Raw genomic sequence first — 26,132 nt, 5'->3', positions numbered from 1 at the left:
CTGTTGTGCTGCCTGAACTGTTGTGCTGACGCAGTCTTAGTGTTTGTGTGTAAGATCTGAGCTTTCTTTACAAGAGTGTGCAGAGTAGGAAAGCAAATTAACATCTTTGAACATCTTGTATTTTTCTGTATCAGAGACATAGTGGAAGCTGTGTAGAAGTGAGTTACTTCTGTTCAATTTTCTAATTAATTTATATTATTGTCTGGTGTAACAATCATATAACATACACTCACCTAAAGGATTATTAGGAACACCTGTTCAATTTCTCATTAATGCAATTATCTAATCAACCAATCACATGGCAGTTGCTTCAATGCATTTAGGGGTGTGGTCCTGGTCAAGACAATCTCCTGAACTCCAAACTGAATGTCAGAATGGGAAAGAAAGGTGATTTAAGCAATTTTGAGCGTTGAGTTTTGACTGAAATTTTGAGCTTTGACTGAAATAACCACTTGTTACAACCGAGGTATGTAGCAAAGCATTTGTGAAGCCACAACACGCACAACCTTGAGGCGGATGGGCTACAACAGCAGAAGACCCCACCGGGGACCACTCAACTCCACTACATTCAAATGGTAGAGTCAGAATTTGGCGTAAACAGAATGAGAACATGGATCCATCATGCCTTGTTACCACTGTGCAGGCTGGTGGTGGTGGTGGTGTAATGGTGTGGGGGATGTTTTCTTGGCACACTTTAGGCCCCTTAGTGCCAATTGGGCATCGTTTAAATGCCACGGCCTACCTGAGCATTGTTTCTGACCATGTCCATCCCTTTATGACCACCATGTACCCATCCTCTGATGGCTACTTCCAGCAGGATAATGCACCATGTCACAAAGCTCGAATCATTTCAAATTGGTTTCTTGAACATGACAATGAGTTCACTGTACTAAAATGGCCCCCACAGTCACCAGATCTCAACCCAATAGAGCATCTTTGGGATGTGGTGGAACGGGAGCTTCGTGCCCTGGATGTGCATCCCACAAATCTCCATCAACTGCAAGATGCTATCCTATCAATATGGGCCAACATTTCTAAAGAATGCTTTCAGCACCTTGTTGAATCAATGCCACGTAGAATTAAGGCAGTTCTGAAGGCGAAAGGGGGTCAAACACCGTATTAGTATGGTGTTCCTAATAATCCTTTAGGTGAGTGTATTTCACAATTGAAATGCATGGGATTGATGTGCCTGTTATCGACAGTGTCTTTTCCACAAGGAGGCTGGGAAGGAGCCAACAAAGATAAAGCTCATTTGTTAAGGTTTACACCACTGTCTGCCTCACACAGCAGAGAGTTGAGCTAGGTTATACCAGGCAATTCCAGCACAGAATAAACAGTGGACCAGTGAGACACACTGACATATTTATTGAAAGGTACAGTGGTGTGTTTGTCAGTGCATCGAGCAGTAACAACAAATCTCAGAAACGACGCCGCTATTGTGGAAAATAGCACCCAATATCACATTCAGTAAAAGTGGCTATATGCAAGCTTCACAATTCACAAATAATTACACATAAAAAACCCTATATATTACCATGATTATTTAGTTGAACTGATACATATTCTTGTTTTATACTCTAGTAAATAAGTATCTTAGTGTTACCTAGCAGAGATGGAGGGTTCTTAACTCTCCCAATAAATAGAACCAGCCAATACAACCCCCCGCCGCCCCCAATAATCACGTCTCCCCCTAAATGGGTGGAAACTTCAACACCCTCAATGTCCATCTTCATTCTCACTTCTGTAAATACCTAGCAGATGGCAGATTGTGCTAGACAAGTTTCCAAAACAGGTAAAAATCGATCTTCAGTTGCAATTGCACTTAAAGTTTTATGTATAATATCTCCCTGAATTTCTTCCTGCTTCACAATATCTTCCTGTTTTATGAGTCTTTGTATATTTCTCCTTGCTTCTCTTCCCCCTTCTGATCGTTATTTCCCACTTGGGGATCTGTTTTCTTCTCTTCCTCTTTCTGATCTTTGTTTTCCTCTTGTGGGTCCATTTTCTTCTCTTCTTCTTTCTGATCTTTGTTTTCTTCTCGGGGATCTATTTTCTTCTCTTTCTGATCTTTATCTTCATTTTGGGGTTCTATTTTCTTCTCTTCCTCTTTCTGATCTTTATTTTCCACTTGTGGATGCATTCTCTTCTCTTCCTCTTTCTGATCTTTCCCTTCATTTTGGGGTTCTATTTTCTCTTTCTCTTTCTGATCTTTATTTTCCACTTGTGGATGCATTCTCTTCTCTTCCTCTTTCTGATCTTTACCTTCATTTTGGGGTTCTATTTTCTCTTTCTCGTTCTGATTTTTATCTTCAGCTGGGGGATCTGTTTTCTTCTCAAGTTTACGATCTTTGTTTTCCTTTTGGGGTTCTATTTTCTTCTCTTCCTCTTTCTGATCTTTACCTTCAGCTGGGGGATCAATTTTCTTCTCTTCCTCTTTCTGATCTTTATCTTCAGCTGGGGGATCTGTTTTCTTCTCAACTTTACGATCTTTGTTTTCCTTTTGGGGTTCTATTTTCTTCTCTTCCTCTTTCTGATCTTTACCTTCAGCTGGGGGATCAATTTTCTTCTCTTCCTCTTTCTGATCTTCATCTTCAGCTGGGGGATCAATTTTCTTCTCTTCCTCTTTCTGATCTTTACCTTCAGCTGGGGAATCAATTTTCTTCTCTTCCTCTTTCTGATCTTTATCTTCAGCTGGGGGATCTGTTTTAGTCTCTTCTTTACGATCTTTGTTTTCCTTTTGAGATTCTATTTTCTTCTCTTCCTCTTTCTGATCTTTATGTTCCACTTGCAGATTAATTTTCTTTACTTCATTCTTAACTTTATTTACCACTAGGGGATTCTTCTCTTCCTGTTTCACATCTCTTCGTGTTGTTCCATTTTGCTGTAAATCTTCTTTCTCTTCATCTGTCTGATTTGGTTTCTTATCATCTTTTGCCTCACATGGATTCTTATATTTTACATTTCCTTTCCCTTCCTGGTTGGAAGCTCTCTCTGTCTCATGTGTTTGTTTCTCTTTATCTTTCAGGCCCATTTCATTCATATTACTTCCTGAAATTGCCTTTCTCTCTCCTGTTTCTGTATTTGTTCCCTCTTCAGTCTTACAGCTTGTTTTGGGAGTATAGATGCCAGAGGATTTTGGATCTTGAATGTTCGTATTTCCAATACTTTCAATATCTGTTAGGAAATAATCAATTAGAAAATGTAACAACGATCATTATATCATCATAATTATTGTGTGTCTCTTCAAATGTTTGTATAATTCCCCTTTCCTAGTTAATGCTTTTAGCCAGTTGTGGCTAAAAGGTTTGTTGCAACAAAGTAGGGTGGGTCCCAATAATATAGTTATTTGGCTACTTTATGAAGCTGAATGCCAAGATTGTCCCATTAAGGCAAAAGTAGGATATTTATAAAATGTAGGGTCGTTTTTATTAAACAACTTTTTTGTTGACTGCATAAATCCATATATGTTACTTTAAATATTTTTTAGGTCTTCATAATAATTTAAAAATTAAAACCCTTGAATGAGCTGGTTTGTCAAAACCTATATTGGTACTGTGTGTCCACATCTGCCCCGTGACGGATACATAGCTACAATTATCATAATCACAGCAAAGCAGAAGGATAAAAAAAAATCAAATCATTACCTATATTCTGCTGGTCTACTTCCTGGTATTTTCTATTTGTACCTGATGTAACAAAGACAAAGAAAATTTTTACCAAATGTTCAAGCTGATACACACTTTTACAACACTTCCAACATAAAAGGCATTTCTGTGGCCACTGCATGCATATGATATTTGCAGATGCTGTCTATCATATGTCTTTATGATTTAAATAATATATATTAAAAGACAATCACAAGAGAATCCTTAAACCTTCAATCTCTGCAATCCAGAATGTCCTGTGTGCATGTAGCATTAGGGATGTAATAATAGTGTTTGAATCTCATAGGTCTCCTTCAGTTGTTTGTGAATGGGGATGTATTTAAATATGATCAAGTGGTTTGAGTTCTTATGTATGAGGTGCCCTGAGAGAGCACTCTGGGGGCTTGAGTCTTTTGTGAGGGAGCTGACCAATAGATTTTGATACACAGTCCAAAGACTACTTGCACCCAGTTGGTTTCTTATACAGTCTTGTCTTGTTAGTTTGGGCAATTCAGTCAGCTTCAATTTCACTAAAGACTCAACATCTCAAACTCAAGCTCTAAAATGAACTTACAGCACTTGACTATGTTTTACACTTAAACATTAGCACTAGCTGTCCGCTAATATGCTAATGCAGTTGCGAGACCGTTACTTTACCTTGTTTATGTCGACGATATATGAAACAAATTGCAATGACCAATAAAACAACTGGAACCAAGATGCTGGCAATTATGATACCGGGGGAAACAGATGAGCCTTAAGGAGAACAAATAAAAAAGAGCATAAGTTTCCTTATATAGAAAAATAAAAGGCTGTGTAAGCCGAAGCGCCCTGTCACGTTGAATCAGCCCCCAGCAATTTGTGGGGGCTGTCCCTGCACATCCAGACACCTAACTCACCCGCAAAGCATTCTGCAGCTTTATAGGCTTCGCTGCTCCGGCTGCTAGCTTTACTCCTCACAACACAATTGTAGACCCCGTCAGGATCATCCTCCTCCATGATGACTAGCTCTGTCGGCTCAGGAGACCAAGTGAGCTTTGAGATGCTACCCCCCTCCCATCTGTACTGGAGGTCTGGACCTTCTGCACTGCAGAGAAGTCTTGCTGTGGTCTCGTTCTTCGTACATCGCACTGTGGGCATTGTGATGGGCTCTGAAAGTCAGACAACTCCATTATTCATTGAGCTTGTGAAGGAATAGGCATTTGAAATTGCACAGATGCAAGAATATATTATCTCAGCATGTTTTACTTTGTGGAATTCAGTTCTTGGTGTGTTTCTTGAAAATTATTTAACCAATTACAAAGGCATTTACAAAAAATATACCATTAGTAGAGTTTTAGTCCTTTGCATGATGAATCTGATTCTGTGCACAAATTGTTCCAAAGACAATTCCCTCAAATTTCTGTTGTTTTAACATTGCATATTTAATTCAATTTTTGCATAACACTGCATACTTCATTAGACTCTGGCATTTTTTTACACATCAATACTGTTCAAAATGGCAATCTTCAATTAGCAATAACAACACACACTCTATGAGGTACAAACATAAATTGTACCTAGAAATGTTTGATCACAATATCAGCTTGAAAAGAGAGCCACATTTGAGCTCTACCATGTTCTACAGCAGGGGAACCTGTTCCATGAGGGCGGTATGGGTGCGGGTTTTTGGGATGGCCTCTCAATCAGCCAACCCACACCAGCCCTCCATGGATCAGGTTCCCCACCCCTGTTCTACAGCATGGCAGAAAGGAAAGGTGAACTATAGAAGCTCTGGTAACAGGTGGATGAAAAGGAACATGAGGAAGTCTAAAGGGGGAATTACTGCAAATGACGATGTTCAGAAATTAGAAGTTTCAATTGTCTACCATAAAACTAAAATTGAACAATATATTGTATACTGTAATGCATTCTTTCTACCGTATAATAGGGATGTGCATCTCCATCATTGAGGCGATGTGTTGCCAACAATCTGTTACGTCTCACGGCGCACGGAGCACAGTAAGGGAGGCAGGATGCCAGGAAATGGGATAAATGCGGGGTTTAACTGAAGTAAACACAGAACGAACAGGCAGTAACCTAGGTTGACAATACAATGACCGGACTAGGGAAACAAACTGAAACGCGGACTAAATGCATTGGACTAATGACAACAATCAGAAATAGCTGGTAAACATGGGGAATCCACAAGGGTTAACGAGGGGGCGTAGCACACAGAAGGAGCGGACAAGCAGGGCATGACAGAATGCCCACCCAAAGGTGTGCACTCTAGGCGCTCCTAAGGGGAGAGAAGTGACGGGGACACAAAATCAACAACATCAACAGGGCACAAGGAACAGCACGGACACACAGAACAAATACAAGGAGACCAACCTGGACAACAGACGACAAACCACAGGGAACGCAGAGACACACATAGGGGCACCAACGACGGAAACACAGGACCCGGGAACACGAAAGGGGACAATGGAGGAACACTAGGGTGCACACCAACAAGAGGCACAAAGGGACCAGCAGGAAACATAGGGGGCACAAAGGCAGGAGGCACGGAGGCAAAGGGTGGGGGGGGACACCGGGAGCCGAAGGGAACCCCGGCAAGCAAGAAGCGGAAGCTGCAGGGGCAGCAGGTGACCGCGAGGCCGGAGCAGGCAGGACCCTCGGCAAGAGTGAGGGAGGAGTACGAAGGAACGTCAGGTGGAGGGACCAATGAAGGAGGCGAGGAGGAAGGGGAAAGGGTCAACAGAGGAGGTGAGGAGGGAACAGCAGCGGCAGGACAGGTGAAGGCGCAGCCACAGCCGGCCAAGGCGCAGGTGACCGATGAGTCGACGACGGGGGGCCAGCAGTCGACCGATGAGGCGTCGGAGGCGAAACTGAGGGCGACCCCCGAGCCGAAGCCAGGGGAACTGCAGGCAACCGCCAAGCTGAAGCTGGACCCAGTTGGGATCGACCATGCTGGGGTGATAGTTGGGGTGACCCCCCTGAGGGGGTCATGGGGGAAGTCAAGGTAATCCCCGAGTGGTCCCATTCGAGCTCCTCCTCTACGTCCACCAAGGGAGGAGGAGCGATGGTCCGTCTATTGGGGACTTCCTCAGGGACGGAGGTCAGGGACACGGGAGCAGGGTCCGGTGGATCAGGGGAGTTCAAGGGGGTTGTGTTTACCAGAACCACGGGGGGCTGAGCAGGAACCTCGAGGGGGGCGAAGTGGGAACCACGGGGGGCAAAGCAGGAACCACAGGGGGCAAGGTATCGAACCATGGGGGGCAAAGCAGGAACCACAGGGCATGCTACAGGCACCGCCGGCACTGGAACCACGGGGGTGCGGCCAGGATCTGTGCCTTGGTAGCGGGCTCTGCTCGTTTCAGGAACCAGGGGACCCGCGGGCTGGCATCCCAAACTGACCTGGTCCCTAAGAAGGGGCACCTGCTGATCCCGGTAGCAAAGCAACAGATGGCTGCTGTGAAGCGGCGGTGGCGGCGACGTCCGGAGGGAATACCGCCGGATTAAGCACCGGGAGGGATTCCTCCCAACACGCAGCAGGGCGGGCAGCAGAGACAGAGACGGCCCCTAGGAGTACCTCCTGTGTGTCCTCATGTCTCCGGTTTTTCTTCTTTTTTCTCCTTCTTGCAGCGGGTGGCAGTGTCTGGGGCACCTCAGGTAGCTCGGACAGCTGACCAAAAGGCAAGCCACAGGCTATGGCCATGTTCTTCATTTTAACCTCCACCACTCCGCGTCTCAGCCACCGCAGATTTTCGCACACCTCCCCCACGAGGTGCGCGTCTCCGGGCAGGGATGTCTCCTCAAGAATGTCCCTCGTCTGGAAAGCATTGGCTTGAGCCAATGCAACGCCTCATTAGCTAGACCGAGGAATTGCTCCTCATTCAGGGCAGGCGTCTTTTCGATGAGTCCGGTCATTCTGTCACGTCTCACGGTGCACGGAGTGCAGTAAGGGAAGCAGGACGCCAGGAAACAGGATAAATGCGGGGTTTAATTGAAGTAAACACAGAACAAACAGGGAGCAACGCAGGTTGACAATACAATGACCGGACTACGGAAACAAACTGAAACGCGGACTAAATACATTGGACTAATGACAACAATCAGAAACAGCTGGTAAACACGGGGAATCCACACGGGGTTAACAAGAGGGCATGGCACACGGAAGGAGCGGACGAGCGGGGCATGAAAGAATCTGATATATTAAAGGTACATATCAAGCAACTACTATTGCAAAAAAGATAGTGTTCACTCCTATTGCAGTGTGATTCGACATGATTCAATGTGATGCAAACCATATCCAGACACGCCTCTAACTTGTGCAAGATTCGGCTGAGAGACTTGAAGAGTAGAATTGGCCACTCACTGCAGTGGAGAGCTGGAGATGAGAGAATAGGCTTAAGAAACAGTTTAGAGAGGGGGAATCAATATAAAATTATTGGTCAAAAATTATTGGCCACAATTCTTAATAATAAAGACATAGGGGATGTACTAATAAATACATGTTAATGTTATGGGTGTGTGCTGCTTCCCACTCAATAACTCCAGCAAACGGGGCAGGACAGGCCTGTTACCCTCCCGTTGTGGCACTCTGCGTTGTGTTTTGGTATGCTGGTGATGTCACGTGGCACAGGGGCAGTAACATAACCACGATGTTTTAAGATGATGTGAGGGGGATATAGGGCTCTCGAAGGAACAAACAGGCACACTTAGGTTCGCTTCTAAAACGCTTTATTACAAGTAATACAAAATAACTTTGCATTAAAATTTATACCAAAATACTGGATCAAAGGCAATGCAAAATAATCCCATATCACAAGTGATATCCAATACTATTATATATCATTAACAATAATAAAACTGCCAATACAAGAGATTATAGGCATGTATAAAAAAAGTGACATTGAAAAATGCATATAAAGAGAGTGCAAGTTGATATTATTGCTCTTGTGATTATACTGAATCCCATCAATGATTGAATCAATATACAAACACTGCATAGCTATTCACACTTGGACATGCCATCATCACCCACCTTCAAAAGGGAGCCCGAGGGAGCCCAGGCGGGCAACAGGCAGCGGCGGAGGGGCCGCAGGTGGAAGGGAAAAGGGAGCAGGAGGGAACCACACAGGGGCCAAGGGAACGGGACGAGGGAGAGACGGAGGGGACACGGAGGGAGCAGGAGGGAACACCGGCGGAAGTAGGGGGGCCCGGATGCGGCCGACACGGAGCCGGAGGTGAGGTCGAGGACCGGAACCGAGGAACCGGGGGAGGACCCGGAGGCGACCGTCGATTCGACGGCGCAGGACCCGCAGGCATCACCGAGCCACAGCCAGGGGCCGAACGGGCGAGCCAGGGGGCAGGGCGCCTACAAGGCATTGTTCGCGGTGGGGTAAGGGAGAGAGATGCAGGGAGGTGGCCAGTGAGGATGTGGGTGGGGTGACTGCCGGTGGTGCCACCTCATTCACGGACGAGCAGGACAGGACAGACGAGCAGGGCAGGACAGACGAGCAGGGCAGGACAGACGAGCAGGGCAGGACGGGCTGGACTGACGTGCGGTCAGCAGGGGGCACCCCGGCCGTGAGTCTGCCTCGGGCAGAGTGGCGACAGCAGCTGCAGCAGGGGCTGCGGGCGTGGCAGCTGGAGCCGCGGGCGTGGCCGCAGGCGGCACATCCGGAGACGCGGGCGTGGCATCCGGAGAGGCAGTCAGGATGGGCGAGCCAGGCTGGACGAGCAGGACAGGAGAGCCGGGCTGGACGGGCAGGACAGAAGAGCCAGACTGGACGGGCAGGACAGAAGAGCCAGGCTGGACGAGGAGGACAGGAGAGCCGGGCTGGACGGGCAGGACAGGAGAGCCGGGCTCAGGCAGGGCCGCGGGTGTGCGGCCCGCAGGGGGCGCCTCGGACGTGCGGCCAGCAGGGGGCGCCTCGGCGGGCGCCTCGGGCGTGCGGCCAACAGGGGGCGCCTTGGCGGGCACCTCGGGCGTGCGGCCAGCAGGGGGCGCCTCGGCGGGCACCTCGGGCAGAGCGGCGGCGGCAGCTGCAGCAGGCAGTGCTGCGGGCAGAGCGGCGGCCTCAGGCAGGGCCGCGGTGGCAGCTGCAGGGACCGCAGGCAGAGCAGCAGCAGCTGCAGAGACCGCAGGCAGGTCGGGCGGGTCAGGCTGGACAGGTGGCAGCGGCAGCAGCAGGCGGTGCTGCGGGCAGTGCGGCGTCAGCAGCAGCCGGTGCTGCTGGCAGGTCCGGAGCAGGCAGATCCAGAGCAGGTAAGCCTGGGACTGCCCCTTTAAGGGCTTTAGGGACCCGGGGAATAGCATCTCTCACGGCGCGTATTCCTCCGTGGCCCAGGCGTGCTGCCCGGAAACTATACGCCTCCAAAGGCAGCTGTAGTATCAGGAGGGGTCCCTCCTGACATTCCGCAGGGAGACTGCAGGCCCCCACGAAGATCGTGGGGGCGGCGTCTTCTTTTCTCCTACGCCTTTTCTTCCGTCTCAGACCGGGACAGGTAGGCGGAGTCTCCGTTAGGACGGCTGAAGGCTGGAGCCGCTTCTCTCTTATCCTGGTGATGAGCTGCTTCATCAGAGCGCGCACCTCTGCTATTGCGTGCGCCTCTGTGCGCGGGGTAACCTCTTGTAAGAGGTTCCAACTCTGTTCGGCGAGGGCAGATAAGTCGGGGTCCACTTGGACCTCGGGCTGCTCTCGCCAATATCTCACCTCGAGCAGCTGGACGAGCCAAGGATCCTCGTCCAGGAGCGGTGAGTTGTCCGGGAGATTAGTCATTCTGTCACGATCAGGCAAGCAGGTGAGCCGGGAAGCAGGCGAGTGGAGCCAAGCTTACAGGTTAAGGGGGTTTATTTAAGGCAGTGTGGCGACGAGCACCACACAGAACACGACATCACAGACAATACAATGACTAATCTGTGGAAGACTGACTGAGACTCGGACTAAATACACAAGACAAGGCAAAAGGAATAGTTAACAGGTGATGACAATCAGGAGTTAACACTAGGTAACGAGGGGCCGTGGCACACACGAGGATCGTACGGAGCTGGGCGTGACAGTTTCCATAACGTCAGAAAATTTAGTCCATAACAAATATAGTCCTATCTAATGTTGTTGGTGCTGGCAGTGAAACGACTAGCCAGCTGACAGGTAGATTACCGAAGAGAGTGGGGGGGGGGGGGTAAGGGATCAAAAGATCACTGGGGTAAGGGGGAGCAAGGCCATGCAGTGATCTGATGGTGAGTAAAAGGATTTTTAATTTATATGGGACAGAACTGGTAACCAATGTAACTGTGAGAGAGTTTAGGTTAAAAAAAGTCGCTCTTTGTGAGTCACAACATGGATCGTCCATCCTTCACCATGCCTGTCTGTAACATATTGTTTATTATGTACTATCCAATACACTATCCAACCTTGAACCCATGATCTTTGAGGTATAAAGCAACAATGTCAATGTTAATTATGGAATTCCACATACTTTTGGTCATACAGTATATATACAGTAGGGCTGGGCGATAAAACGATTACGATATGTATCGCGATAGACACGTGATCGATATCAATAAAAAATGTGTTCGATAAAACGTTCGATATTTTTTATTCTTCGTCGGAAGAAAACAGAGGTTGCGAAGCTAGTTTGGATCCGAACAGGTGTTCCGGGCAATTCAGTTTCCCTATGTTTCCCCTGTCTATCGGGAAATAATGTTTCCCCTAATATTAAATCAAAGAGGTATGTGAAATGTCTGAAAATCACTCAAGTACATTATTACATGTGAATACTGTATTGTTATTAGTACCGAGGCCCAGAGTTGCTGTATACCTGTTTTAACAATATCCTGGATGTCAGGAAATAATGTTTCTCCTAATATTTAGGCAAATATGTATGTGGGGTGTCTGAAAATCACTCAGGTACAGTATTACATGCGAATACAGTAGTTCGTCACGCATAATATAGTCTTATAAGAAATACTATACCGTTTTCATCAAGAAATATCTCTATCCAGCGAATTAAATACTTTCATTTATTATCAGTAAAAACAAAAAACGTGATGTTTTAAAATATGTGGCTTGTTTACCTCAAGAGCTTCGTAAAAAGACATGAAAACAACAGCGAAACCGTGTACAAATCAGCGCGCGACAGGGGAAACATAGGGAAACTGAATTGCCCGGAACACCGGAAACGCAGCTGTCATAAATGGTCGTAGCACAGCAAAACAACTGCTTTATGGAAGTTCTGCCGGTTTTTTGTGAATCACTGTGACGGTCGCCTCGCCCTTCCCTAACGCCGCTCGCCCCCCGTCTCCTGAATATTAAGTTATAGGTCTGTATCCTTTCGGTTTGTATGTGTCATGTTGTCCGGTTTTTCGCGTATCCCGTGTTTCATTTCGAGTCTGCCGTGTCTTTTGTTTCCCCTTCTCTCTTTCCTCTCTGTGTTTACGGCGCACTTCCGGGTTCCGGCTCCCTACGTATCGCGTCTTCCTCGTTAGTGTTTGCATGTGTGTCTTTTCCTAGCACAAAACCTGGACTGAAAATATACTTGAATAGTTCAACTTCAAGTATGATTAGAGTAAGAATAACTTGAAGAGTTACTTTTTCATATTTCTGCAGGTTTTATATTTCAAACAATGTTACTGTACTGTATCAGGTTTGTTTTTTTATATTACAGATGTACTGTATCTCAGTCTACGTCAGTTTTATTTATGTTTACAAAACACTGCACATATTTTAAAAACACTTTATTTTCCATGGTTGTTGACATGTTTAAAATAAAAATGTTTAAATGTAATATATTTTTCTCCTGGTCTTTATTTTAAATGGGTCATAAAAAATGTCAATAATTATCGATATCGACCGATATGAAATACTCATATCGTGATACAGTTTTCAGTCATATCGCCCAGCCCTAATATACAGTTGAGAAAACAGGGTCAGTGAGGCCTTGGAGCAATTGTCGGTCAAGGGCCTCGGTCAAGGGCCTCGCTCAGGAGCCCAGCGGCTGCATCCACTCTGCCAACCATAGAATTTGAACCAGCAATCTTTCCCTCACAAGCCAGTTCAAATCCTGTGGCCTGTACTACGAAGCGGGTTTACTGGCTTATCGGGGTAACTTTGCGAGTAACTTGATGACGAGTGGTGTAACTTCGCGATTAACCCGTACTACGAAAGGTGGGTAAGTTATAGTCGAGGCATGTTGCCATGGCAATTTACTGTACGCTAAGTCTCAAAACTGCTCCGAGCAGTTTTTGTTATTGGTTAAGTCGAGTTTTCTGCATAAGCCAGCCCTATATGAGCACCGCCCCTCCAACTACAATTTCTCCGAAGACAATGCCAGCGTACCTGGATGATCCGTATGACATTGGCGCGCGAATTGTGTCGAGGGGCTCTCTCTGTTAATATGTATGAAATGGAGCAATGGCATATAATATGCATACAATGTATTAATTAATAACTGTTACAGAGAAAGTTATTCTGAAAACCCAAGGGGTGTGCATTGTTCCCTGTTGTCCACTGATCAAAGCACACTTCACTATAGATGTGCCTGTCTTGTCTAGTTTTAAAGTTATTAATCCATTCATGTATTGTCGACTGCACAGTATACGGATACATTCGAACATTCAAAATTGAAAATATAATTAAAATTCGCATGTAAAGCAATCTGGGAAACAAAGAGGTGTGCAACAATCGCCATGAGCCCAAAATACTAAACCACCATGTCATTACAGCTGAAAGGACCTATTATATTAGCTATTAACATGATTTGGCACAAATCACAAAATGTTTTGAAGCGGAAAAATAATCGGTGTGCATCGATGTCTGGGTACTGGACATCACAATTCTGTCATTATAGAAACGCCCACCTTACTTCCGTGAAGATATTAAAGCCAGAAAACTGAATATGGAATATGAGGCTAACAACCGCGGTGACAGGTTCCTAGTCGTTTTCTCACTACACATTTGCTTCTGCTTTGTCCTGTTGTAAATCATTTAATTGTTTGTTAAACAGTGGCTCACCTTCTATTAAGTGTCATATGAACAGACACCTTTTTATTATTAGCTGTAAAACATAGAAACACGCTATTAAGTGGAGGCTATAGACACAACAAATCTTTCATAATGAGTAGAAATATAAATACACAGCCCTACCATTTGACATGATGTTTTATATTTCATCTTGACTTGCTGCCACGTACGCTTTACTATTGCATTTGAAATCGGATCAGTTATTGTTAACATTAGATTTACATTATGAGTAACATTACAGTAATGGAACTTCACTGAGCATTACATTACTTAGCAGCATATAAAAGGTAACTTCTGAATTGTGTCGCATGTATTAGCCTCTGTAATTATTAACAGTATTTCAGTTCTTTTCAGAAAACACGTACTTCATAGTCTAATACTCGGTCGTGAGATATTTTAGACCACGTTTTATGACCGTGAAAATGTACGTATGCATTTTCTCCGTTGTCAATACGTTGCCAACAAGCCTGCCTGCTTTTGTTGGCTGCAGTGGTATTGGACTTTCTTTACAGCGTTGATTTAAACTCCTCATAACCCTGCATAATTAGCTTGCAGTCTTCCTCCGTGAAACATGGAGATCGCGCTATGAGTCAAGCGGTGCCTTGCGCTGCCGAACGTGCTCTATATATGTGAAGGCGCACAAACTCCAATGCAGTTAACACCGTTTTAACAAATCAACTTCTTAACTGGCGTCGTAGTACTGATTAGCCCCGATGGAGTCAACCTGATTTTGTCAACCTTGCGTTAGCAAATTACCTCGGGGTTAAGTCTGATTTGGTTAAACCCCCTTCGTAGTACAGGCCACTGGCCCTTGAGCAAAGCCCTTAACCCCAAATTGCTCCAAAAACTGTCTGGCCCTGCTTTCGCAAAAATATATATCGCGGTAGATAACATTTACATCACTTTTTTTAGTTTGGCTCAAAAACATTAAATTACATTTCTTTCCTTTATTCGTTCATTTATTTATTCATTCGTTCATATATATATATATTTATTTTTATTTTTTTCATTTATTCGTTCATTTATTTATTTATTTATTTATTTTTGGCCATGGTGCCAAACCTATAAAACTCTTTTGTTCGTATCTGACAATCATTATGTATGTCTTATAGTCCCAGGCTGAGGTTGAGAGAAGGGCACCAGCAGCCAGACCTAAGGCCACTTAAAATTAATAAATTGTTTTACATGACTCAAACTTCTAAAATATTGGTGAGTAGGGGATTTTATATTTTATATTTTATATTTTTTGCGAAAAGACGATCGGCAACAGAGATAAGAACATAAGAACATAAGAAATTTACAAACGAGAGGAGGCCATTCGGCCCATCAAGCTCGTTTGGGGAGAACTTAACTAATAGCTCAGAGTTGTTAAAATCTTATCTAGCTCTGATTTAAATGAACCCAGGGTTTTAGCTTCCACTACACTAGCAGGAAGACTATTCCATACTCTAACTACACGCTGTGTAAAGAAGTGCTTCCTCAAATTTGTTTTAAAATGTTCTCCCACTAATTTCCACTTATGGCCACGAGTTCTAGTATTTAGACTAATATTGAAATAGTCATTTGGCTGAACAGCATCCAGACCCGTTAGAATCTTATAGACCTGAATCATATCCCCCCTTAGTCTCCTTTGCTCAAGGCTAAACAGATTCAGTTCCGCTAACCTCTCCTCATAAGACATTCCTCTAAGACCAGGAATCATTCTCGTAGCTCTTCGTTGCACCTTTTCTAAAGCAGCAATGTCCTTCTTGAGGTATGGTGACCAAACCTGCACACAGTATTCTAGGTGGGGTCTTACCAAGGAATTATATAAGTGTAACATCACCTCCCTTGACTTAAACTCCACACACCTAGAGATATAACCCAACATTCTATTGGCCTTTTTTATTGCTTCCCCACACTGGCGAGAGTGGGACATAGAAGCATCAACATACACACCGAGATCTTTCTCGTAATCAGCTACCTTTATTTCAGTGGAACCCATAAAATATCTGTACTTTATATTTCTGCTCCCAAACTAAAACTAGAAAATTAAACTTTAATTTGTCAGTATCTCAACATTTTAAACTCTCAACAGTTCAAACAATTACAAGAAAAGAGAAACCTTCAAAAGAAATGCCTAGTCTAAGTGTTTAATGGTCTTGCCACAGAATGGCCCAATAAAAGCGTCCTCCTGACAATAGCAAAACAACAGCACTTCCATTGTTTCAAACAATAGAAGTGCTGTTGTTTGACCTCAATGAGGGTCACTATTATTGGACCACCCTACAAGAGACTACTTGCTCACAGTGCACAGGATATCAGGATTTGGCACATTGACGATCTCTGACAGTTTTTGAGGTGAAAAAAACGGATTTTTTGAAAAATATAAAATATTTAAAAAATCGCGGCGGCACCAAAAAATTGAGGCGGGCGGCCATGTAAAACAATTTATTAATTTTAAGTGGCCTAAACAGCCACAAACACAACCCACCCTAACAGCACTGTTTGAACAACAGCGGAAATACAGTGCCAAGTCACCAAAGGCACAAAAGCTCAACAGGGCTGTTGCCAAGTACGTGTGTATGGACCAGATCCCTGTCTACACTGTTAAAAATATTTTATTTATTTTACAATGTTAATGGCCTTTTTTCTATTTATTAGGTTTATTTTTTCATTGTATTGTTTATATATATTTTTTTTTTTGGTGGTGTTCTGACTTTATTAAAAAAAAAAAAAGTTCCTGTGTTTGTTTTTTCTCCCCCTGAAGTATCGAAAATAGTATCGAGCACCATCCTTAGTATCGGTATCAAATTTGAAATTTCAGTATCGTGACAAGCCTAATACACACACACAAATATATATATATATATATAGTTGAGAGCAAAGCTTGCGATAGAAGCACAAGGTCAACCATTTATCCAGCATTTTGGGGGTTAAGGGCCTGACAGACATTTGGCTCTGGACAGGATTCAAACCAGCAACCACCTGATCACAGTCAGAGGCCCCTTCCAATCTTTCATGGAAATAAATTTATTCAAAGAAAAACAAATCCTTTATAAAGAAGAAAATATTTTCAACATGTGCCACAATTATTGGCACCCCTGCATTTTTTACTTTGTAAAACCTCCCTTTGCCAGAATAACAGCACTGAATCTTCTCCGATAACATTTTATAAGGCTGGAGAATACAGAGCAAGGCATCAGAGACCATTCCCCTTTACAGAATCTCTCCAGATCACCCAGAATCACTCCAGATCACCCTCTCTTGTGCACTCTCCTCTTCAGCTCAGCCCACAGGTTTTTAATGGGATTCAGGTCAGGAAACTGAGGTGGCCATGGCAGAAGCAGGTCTCGGCCTATCATTTTAGGCGCAATGTTTCACCATTACCCTCTTATCCACTCACATTTTCACGTTTTATTCTTGCACCAACATGCTCTCGATAAAGAGATACTTATACTTACCAATGACTGTCAAATTAACGATGTAATACTGTAGCTGTTGTATTTCATCCAGTTGACTTTCAGCCTTGTATTCACCATTATCATTATAGTTGAGGTTTGCAATCGTAAGGTGACCAGTATTTGTGTTCAAGATGACCCGCTGCTGGAAATCCCTGAATGACTGGACTGGATCTGGCCTATTATACTCTGCTGCTTTGTCACCGTTGTGTTTCCAGAGGATGTCCTTTATAGTTCCTGTGACACCTGGTCGTAGTGTGATGTTTCCGTTAAGTTCACCATATATGACTGGAGTATCACCTGAAACCAATAAAAGGAAAGGTGAAAATGCAATTTCATACTTGAATATAATTTATTTAAATTATCATATCTTAAATGTAATAATAATCTGGGTTGTGGGAATGATGATTATGCCTGTTATGTAGTGACTGGCTGACTTGTAAGTTAATTTGGAAAAAAGCCTCTACTAAAAAATGCAATCTGACAAAACAGCCTGCGGTAAAGGTAGCCTTATATTCAATATTCAGATTTCTGGTTCAATATCTTTTAACAGATGCGAGCTATACAGTTTTAATGACAGATTTGTGATGTCCAGTACACAGACAATGATGCACACTGATTATGTTTGGAGTTCGAGCCATTCTACTCTTGTTGCAAAATCCTGTTATCAGCTATGAAAATAGGTTATTTCAGCTGTCTGCAACATTCAGAAATGGATGACAGTCCACAAGACGGCTTTCAAGCTTAATTGCAAACTTAACTTACTTAGAAACAAAAGAGACCACACTGATTCTAGAACTAAGAAAGGGCTTAAAGGAATCAAAAAGTAAGTACACAGATTTTTTACAGGGACCATCTTACAGCAAACACATTCAATACCTGACAAGGGAACAGAGGATAGACAGCGATTTATGAAGAACTAGGGACTAAGACGCTAGGAGACACAAATTAGGCACAAGGAAATATTCAGTCAAAGTATACATACTCGGGCTGTGCAATATGACCAAAATCTCAATATAGGTTATTTCATATCCCAATAACGATACATATCATGATATAGCACATCTTCTGTAAATTTAATGAATAAATAGGTAATATAAAATGACCACATGGAAAGACCTATTTATCACAGTGTGGGCCTGTTCCCCAGACCGGGGTTGGCCAGGAGAGGTCAGCCCAGACCTGTCCCCTTCTGTGGCCCAGGGAGAAGAAACCCCAGTTCCCTCAAGTTCCAGCCCTGCAGTCCCAATGGTGTTCTTCTGCTCAGCATCCCTGGTGGCACGTTCTTGTCCCAGTCTAGCGAGTCCCTCGGCGCCCTCTTATCCCTGTCCTGTAGTCTCTGTCACCCTTCTACCCTGCAGGACCCGTGACACCCACTGACTCTTGTTCCGATTCCCGTCTTACAGTCCCCTCAAGAACATTTACCAATACTATGAATGTGTTGCACTGCATGTCATTTTAAATGGTGCATCAAAATTTTGTGCTGGTGCTCCTAAAATTCAGCAAGGAATACCAGTGCTACAAGTGGAAAAAGGTAGCCTGGCATCCTTATTTGTAAAGTTCAGCATGCATCACCTGTCCAATTTGTACCTTGCACCTCTGCACATGCATAGCATTACTCCTTAAGACAACATTTCCCAAAAACATAGTTACTAACAACGCTAGCAACTTAAATACTTAGAAAGGTTCCAGTTATGCAAGTTGCTAATAAGAGTTTTTGGAAATATATTTCCTGTTAACATTTCTTTTCACAACAAGAAGTTAATTTTACGGATTGCTTTTGAGCAATCTCCACTAACCCCGAATGGAATATTCAGCTAGACATTAATAACAATTGCTTTCCTTCAACATCACTATGTAATTATGGCAGTAGTTCAAATTATAACAAAAGAAAAAGGTCATTTTTACACTGTCTAAGGTTTCAATAGCGTACCACAGCAGCACTAGCACACACAGGCTCTATCCTAGACCACCAGAATAGGCAAAACCACTTCACAATTCATTCATGTTTATTAAATTACCATTAGTATTGTAACATGCACAGCGAGCACACACAGATGAGGCATGTACAACATGTATGTCAGAATGTAGTCGGCCTACTCATGCCTGTAACCACACCCTGGATTTGATTCTTAGCCATGGTATCCTGGTGGAACACGTATCTATTATCCCTCAGAATCCTCGACCCTCAGATCATTACTTGTTAATGTTTGAAATACAGTATAGCCTCCCTCCATAGTACAGTATCAGACGTTCCAGAGCCACATTATCTACAACAAGGTTTCTCAACCAACTTCCACAGTCCTTCAAACTTATATCTGAAGCCTTGTGCGAAAATTTACTTGAACAGGTATCTGTGAACATGGTGAAATCACTTCACAGCACTCTACCTCTTGTAGCTCCATTTAAGAAAATAAAGCATAGCAATAAGAAACCTGCCCCCTGGTATTCTGAACATACTCATCACTTAAACAGGCTTCACGCAAGCTAGAGCACAAATGGCACTCAACTAAACTAGAAGTTTTCAGATCTGCCTGGAAAGAGAGACTCTCTAAGTATAGACAAGCACTAGTGACTGCTAGATGTCTGTAACACTCCTGATTAATAGAAGAGAACAAAAACAATCCTAAATTCCTGTTCAAATCTGTGCCTAGGTTAACACTGAATTTGCGATGACTTTATTACATTTTTTATGGTAAAATAACTAAGATTAGACAGACCATCCAGTAAACATCTACAGCTACATATAGCTACCAGCCTTCTACTAGGCCTATTTGTACTGATGATGACACCTTTGAATCTTTCTTTCCTATAAAACAATCAGAATGTTTAAGTTTGGTTTCCTCCTGCAAATTTTCTACTAGCCTTGTAGACCCAATTCCTACAAAATTCCTCAATGAGACTGCACCACTGATTAGCACTACCTTGTTAAACTTGTTAAACTCGTCTCTTAGGCTTGGATATGTTCCAAGACCTTTTAAAATGACCTTCCCTAAAGAAACAAAATCTTGAACCTAGTGATTTAGGAAAGTATAGACCTATCTCAAATGTTCCTTACATTTCAAAGATCTTGGAAAAAGTTGTTGTTCATCAGCTGTCTTCTTTTCTACAGAAAAATAATGCTAATGAATTATATCATTGTAGCTTTAGACCAACCATAACACAGAAAGAGCTTTTATCAATAATGAGTAATGAGTGATTTGCTTATGGCTTCTGACCATGGCTATGTATCTTTGTTTGTATTACTAGATCTAACTGCTACATTCGATACCATATATGGATCATAATATTCTCTTGGACCGGCCAGAATCTGTGGTTGGCATTAAGGAGACAGCTCTCTCTTGGTTTCACTCTTATTTAACTGATTGTTATCAGTTTGTCCACGTGAACAATGAATCTTCCAAGGTCACCAAAGTCAAATATAGTGTCCCATAGGGCTCAGTGCTAGGCCCGCTACTGTTCACTTTATATATATGCTACCACTTGGTAACATTATTAGAAATCATGGTGTTGGATTTCATTGTAATGCAGCTGCCTCTGTTAGAAGACTGTCTACTAGATATTTGGTGTTGGATGGCAAAAAAAATCATTATGTTCAACACAGAGAAAACAGAAATACTGCTAGTTGGTCCCGAGGCTGCTTGAAATAAGTTTGACAACCTCAACCTCTGTGGTCTTCCTACTCAGTGTAGTACAGTGGTCAGAGATCTTGGTGTCCTGGTTGATTCAGACTTATGTTTGATGTGCATACAAGAAGTATTACTAGAACTGCGTTCTATGGAACATAGCTAAGATAGTGAAGATATTCTCCTCTCATGATGCAGAAAAACTAATACATGCCTTTATAACTTTCAGACTGGACTACTTTAATACCCTTTCTGGTTGCCCATCCAGATCCTTACATAAGCTTCAGCTAGTACAAAATGCAGCAGTCAGAGTTCTTACAAACACAAAAATTTGATTATATTAGCCCTGTTCTATGCTCCCTTCACTGACTTCTAGTTTAATCTCAGATTGACTGCAAAATACTGCTATTAACTTATAAAGCACTGAATGGCCTTGCACCAGAATACCTTAGAGATCTACTAGCCTCTTACAACCCTCCTTACTTGCATCAATCTCAAGGAGCAGGACATCAATTAGTACCCAGGGTAGAAAGATCCACAGCAGGCTGTAAGACTTTATCTTATAGAGCTCCCCAGCTGTGGAATAGTCTTCCAGCGGATGTGCGAGATTCAGGCTCACTCTCAATGTTCAAGTCCAGACTGAATATTTATAAAATGGAATTACTGTTGAGTGTGTAAGCCGCCATGTTGAAATGACGTCACAGGGGAAACTCGGACAAGAAAATTCTGTCCGAAATCAACGTGATAAAAGAGGCGTGTTTCCGAAGGGAAGTGATTTCAACACGATGACTCGCCATCCATCCTGTGGCTGTGTGTCTATTAATCCTGCCATCGTGCATCAAGCACCACATGCCTGCACCGGTCGGCCGCTGCATTGAGACATATATTTCAACCCCTGTATTAGCTTAGTCATTTCATCTTGTCTGTATTAGCTTAGTCATTTCATCTTGTTGTTTGACTCATCTGCCGGCCCCTGGAGGATGGGCTCCCCCTTTGGGTCTGGTTCCTCCCAAGGTTTCTTCCTCTTAGGGAGTTTTTCCTTGCCACCGTTGCCTTTGGCTTACTCAACTTCTTACGAGGCAGAAATGTAAAGCGCATTGAGACAATGTAATGTTGTGATAATGCGCTATATAAATAAAATTGAATTGAATTGAATATCTTTCGTGATGTTTCGTGACGTTTTCATCTGAGTTCCGACTCATGTGTTCGAATGGTGCATTCGATTATCTCTCGGAACTCGGAAATTCTGAGGTGAGTGACATCAAGTCTGACAATCTCCCGCTCGAGCTACCACATCTCGGAACAAACATGGCTGCCTCTATGAACACGCTGTTTTGTGTTGTTGCTTATACAGTATCTTAGCAGATTTGGAGTGAGATATTTTCGAGAGGTATACAAACAAGTGAAACGAACTAGTCAAACCATATTAAAAGCTTTTAAAAATATTTTAGTACATTCATAGCGATATTCTTTTTTCGAGAGGCAAACACACTACAAACAAACGAAATACACTAACAATGAATCTGATATTGCATGCTAGGATACTGTTACGGTCATGATATGGTATTCTCTAAATCGAACACATGCAATTACATTTATGACTATTAATGCACTTAACAGAATAAACATTTTTAAATATTTATAAAATAAAATTACTGTTGACTGTGTAAGCCACCATGTAGAAATGACGTCATATGGCAAGCCGTTTTAACATTTAATCAAGTTACACTCCTATCCGTAATTACATTTTAGATATTCACAATAGTCTTTCTCCTAGTCAAAATTTGTATTCTTCCTAGTCAAAAAGAACATTTCAGATATCCACATCGTCATTCTTCCTAGGAGAAATTACGTCCCTTTTACAACCCCCTCTTTCTGCATAAAGCAGTGTTGGAACACACTGTGGTATCAGGAACACACTGTGGTATCAGGAACACACTGTGGTATCAGGAACACACTGTGGTATCATACCCTCGTGAGCATCAGTTGAACAGTATTGTACCTGCAGAAAGTAGTGTGTTGCTACAAAAATGGTGAGAAAAAGGCAATTATCAATGAAAGAGAGACCGACCATCATAACACTTAAAAATGTAGGTCTTTCCTACAGAGAAATTGCAAAGAAAGTCATGGTGTCAGTGAGTAGTTTCCTTCTCCATCAAAAGGCATTCAGAAACTGGGGCAAACTCTGACAGGAAGAGGTCTGGCAGACCCAAAGCCACAACTGCATCAGAGGACAAGTTTCTGAGAGTTAACAGCTTGCGTGATAGGCGGCTCACAGGATCACAGCTTCAAGCACAGCTTAATAGTGGTCGTAGTAAGCAAGTCTCAGTTTCAACTGTGAAGAGAAGACTTCGAGCTGCATGTTTGACAGGACGAGTTGCAGCAAGAAAGCCATTGCTAAGATGTCAGAATAAGACAAAGAGGCTTGCCTGGGCCATGAAACACCGCCATTGGACTACTGAAGACTGTAAGAAGGTATTATGGACTAATGTATCCAAATTTGAAATCTTTGGTTCATCACGCAGGATCTTTGTACACCGTTGAGTAAGGCGAAAGGATGGTTCCACAGTGTGTGGCATTAACTGTCAAACATGGAGGAGGAAGTGTGATGGTCTGGGGTTGTTTAGCTGGATACAGGGTTGGTGACTTGTACAGAGTGAGAGGCACCCTGAAGCAAAACGGCTAACACAGCATTCTGCAGTGCTATGCAATAACCTCTGGTATGTGCCTAGTTGGTCAGAGGTTCATCCTATAGCAAGATAATGACCCAAAACATGAGTCCAAACTATGCCAGAACTACCTCAGGAAAAAAAAACAAGATGGTAAGCTTTGAAAACATGGAGTGGCCAGCACAGTCTCCAGACAAACCCCATCGACCTGGTTTGGGAATAACTGGACAGAAGAGTGAAAGCAAACCAACCTACAAGTACCACACGTTTATGGGAACTTCCACAACAGATATGGGAAGAACTTTCCGAAGAATATTTGATTTCTATTGTAGAAAGAATGCCACGAGTGTTTTCAGCTGTTATATCTGCCAAAGGTGTCTACTTTAATAAGTCAAAAGTTTAGAATACATTTTGGTCTATAAATTCATTCCATGATTTTTTTTTTACTCCAATTGTTTATTTGTACTATGCGTTCATTTCAGAGTGCAATGAAACATCAAACTGCATAATTTTCAATAAAAAAAAAAAAAAACGGGAAAAATTGGAGTGTTCTAAAACTTTTGACCAATAGTGTATCTGAAATGGGAGTTTTTCCTAGTAAGAATTCAATTGCAGATATCCAGGATGAACATTCTGGATATCTGAAATATAATTGTGGATATCTGAAATTTAAAGCCCAATAGACATGAATGGCAAAAGTGACGTGATTTCTCCAAGGAAGAATGACGATGTGGATATCTGAAATGACAGTTGTGGATACGAAGAATGCCATTGTGGATATTTGAAATGCTATTTTTGACTAGGAAGAATTGAATTAGAGATATATCTGCAATACATATTGAGGGAATAATTAATAAAATAAAGGGAATGATTCTATAAGGCTGTAATTAGTCAAAACAAGAACTGACTGGCGCGCCGGCAAGCCAAGGCTACCTATCGGAACAGATAGGGGGGGCGACAGAGAACATCAGCGGCCCCTACTTATCTTTTAGCCTTCCAGAAGGCCAAGAACAGTACGACCCGGCTGGAACCACACATGTGGTTGTTACGTACACGGAAGGTACCGAGAAAGGGGGGGGGGATGCCCGAAGGGCTTTAAAAGGGATACAACTGATACATATGGCAGAGCCTCCTCCTGTACATGCTGAATGTATGTCAGACGGCCGCTCCCGGATTGCAATCTGTCAGACAATAAACCGGTGATTTGCAACTTCTCCCCGTGTCAGCTGTGAATCTCTTCTCATCCACGGACCCGGTGGAGACGCCGTGCTCCAACAATTTCCAGTCAAGCGATTAAATGTTAAAACGGATTGCCATAAACGCAGGCGAAGTTTTCCCTGTGACGTCATTTCAACATGGCGGATTACAGTCAACTGTAATTCTACTTTATATTTTAAAATGTCTATTTTGTTAAATGTATTAATAGTTATATATGTAATTGCACGTGCTCGATTTAGAGAATACCACAATGACCGTAAACAGTTTCCTAGCATGCAATATCAGATTTTTACCACACTCGTTAGTGTCTTTTGTTTGTTCGTAGTTTGTTTGCCTCTCGAAAAAAGAATATCGCTATGAATGTACTAAAATATTTTACGGAGCTTTTAATGTGGTTTGACTAGTTCGTGTTTCTTGTTTGTTGATCATGTCACCTCGGAATATCGAACGCACCATTATCACATAAAAGTAAAACAAAGGGCTCAGCATAAGGCTTAGCATTCAACTAACACGAAAACCTTTTGCATACGTTTATAACATACATCAAATGAAAACATTAAAAACATAGATGCAAACATAGATGCATACTGTACCTTTAGACTATTTAGTAGATTTATTTTTACTGAATGCCTTAAAACAGTGTAGGCCTACCTGACCAAAATAATGACTGATATCATTTAGAAGTAATAAACTATGAAGATTCATATAAAATTATATAAACATTTAAGACGGTGCCACACTTACCAAATACTGAATCCAATAAAATAAGTAATATAAGAAAAACGTATTTTTTTTCACGTATCCTAGAATTTTCCATAACGATTCAAATGATTCCCAGATTCCCAAATGAAAGTGAAAGGTATTCTGAATTCGGAGGTGTGGCTTGCGAGGGATTGTCAACTGTTCTTCAGCAGTGGATGCGATATTCGCCAGACATTCACAGATAATCTTTGAATTTACTCTATTAAAACATTACAAAACAAATTAAATTGCACATTAACAAATTCTTATGTGTTTGTGAAATCACATGCACACATTGGTTATTCAATTATTATATCCAGTAAATTGTGAAAAAGAGGTGGGCGTGGCACACATGAGGATCGGACGGAGCTGGGCATCAAGTCTGTTTTGTCCCTTTTCCTGTGTACTCTGCGTTAGAGGCCCTCAGATGTGTCAGGACTAGAGGCCACAGGTTAATTCGATGGTTGGATGTGCTTCCATTTGTTAGTTGACATTTATTTCTATTAGATGAGTTTTTCATTTTTTTCTCCTTTTTTCTTTTCGTCATTTCCCTTTTCCTTAAGTATTTTATGGGAGGCACCAAAACCTAATATGGGGTGCAAATAAACCACCAGCTACTGAATTGTATGTCATCTCCTGCTGTTTCCTGGCCTGACCCTGAGGCTCTTTGACACTTTACCCTTTTAACAACCACTAGATCTAGCATAAATGTATCTTGATCATGACTCATTAAAATCTAATCACCAGGAAGCAGGGGCACCACTAGAGACTTTGGGCCCAA

General features: G+C 42.8%; 1 protein-coding gene across 1 annotated transcript; it reads right to left on the bottom strand.

The window, feature by feature from the left end:
• Positions 1 to 1,345: 1,345 nt before the first annotated feature.
• Positions 1,346 to 25,596, bottom strand: LOC111855404 (uncharacterized). The gene is made up of 6 exons (XM_023834379.2): positions 25,355 to 25,596; positions 17,101 to 17,397; positions 4,544 to 4,795; positions 4,302 to 4,400; positions 3,645 to 3,686; positions 1,346 to 3,174 (listed from the first exon to the last, which is right to left on the bottom strand). The coding sequence occupies exons 1-6, from the start codon at positions 25,425 to 25,427 to the stop codon at positions 1,883 to 1,885; spliced, it is 2,055 nt and encodes a 684-aa protein (XP_023690147.2). The 5' UTR covers positions 25,428 to 25,596; the 3' UTR covers positions 1,346 to 1,882.
• Positions 25,597 to 26,132: the final 536 nt, after the last annotated feature.

The sequence above is a fragment of the Paramormyrops kingsleyae genome, chromosome 1, assembly GCF_048594095.1.
Source record: "Paramormyrops kingsleyae isolate MSU_618 chromosome 1, PKINGS_0.4, whole genome shotgun sequence".
Taxonomy (NCBI): domain Eukaryota; kingdom Metazoa; phylum Chordata; class Actinopteri; order Osteoglossiformes; family Mormyridae; genus Paramormyrops; species Paramormyrops kingsleyae.
This window is presented reverse-complemented; position numbering and strand designations above follow the sequence as displayed.

Coding starts and splice junctions, on each gene's coding strand:
- LOC111855404 (XM_023834379.2), bottom strand. CDS start 25,427: ATGGAAAATTCTAGGATACGTGAAAAAAAATACGTTTTTCTTATATTA. Junction 17,398..25,354: donor TTTATTGGATTCAGTATTTG/GTAAGTGTGGCA, acceptor TATTGGTTTCAG/GTGATACTCCAGTCATATAT. Junction 3,687..4,301: donor ATATCGTCGACATAAACAAG/GTAAAGTAACGG, acceptor TTGTTACATCAG/GTACAAATAGAAAATACCAG.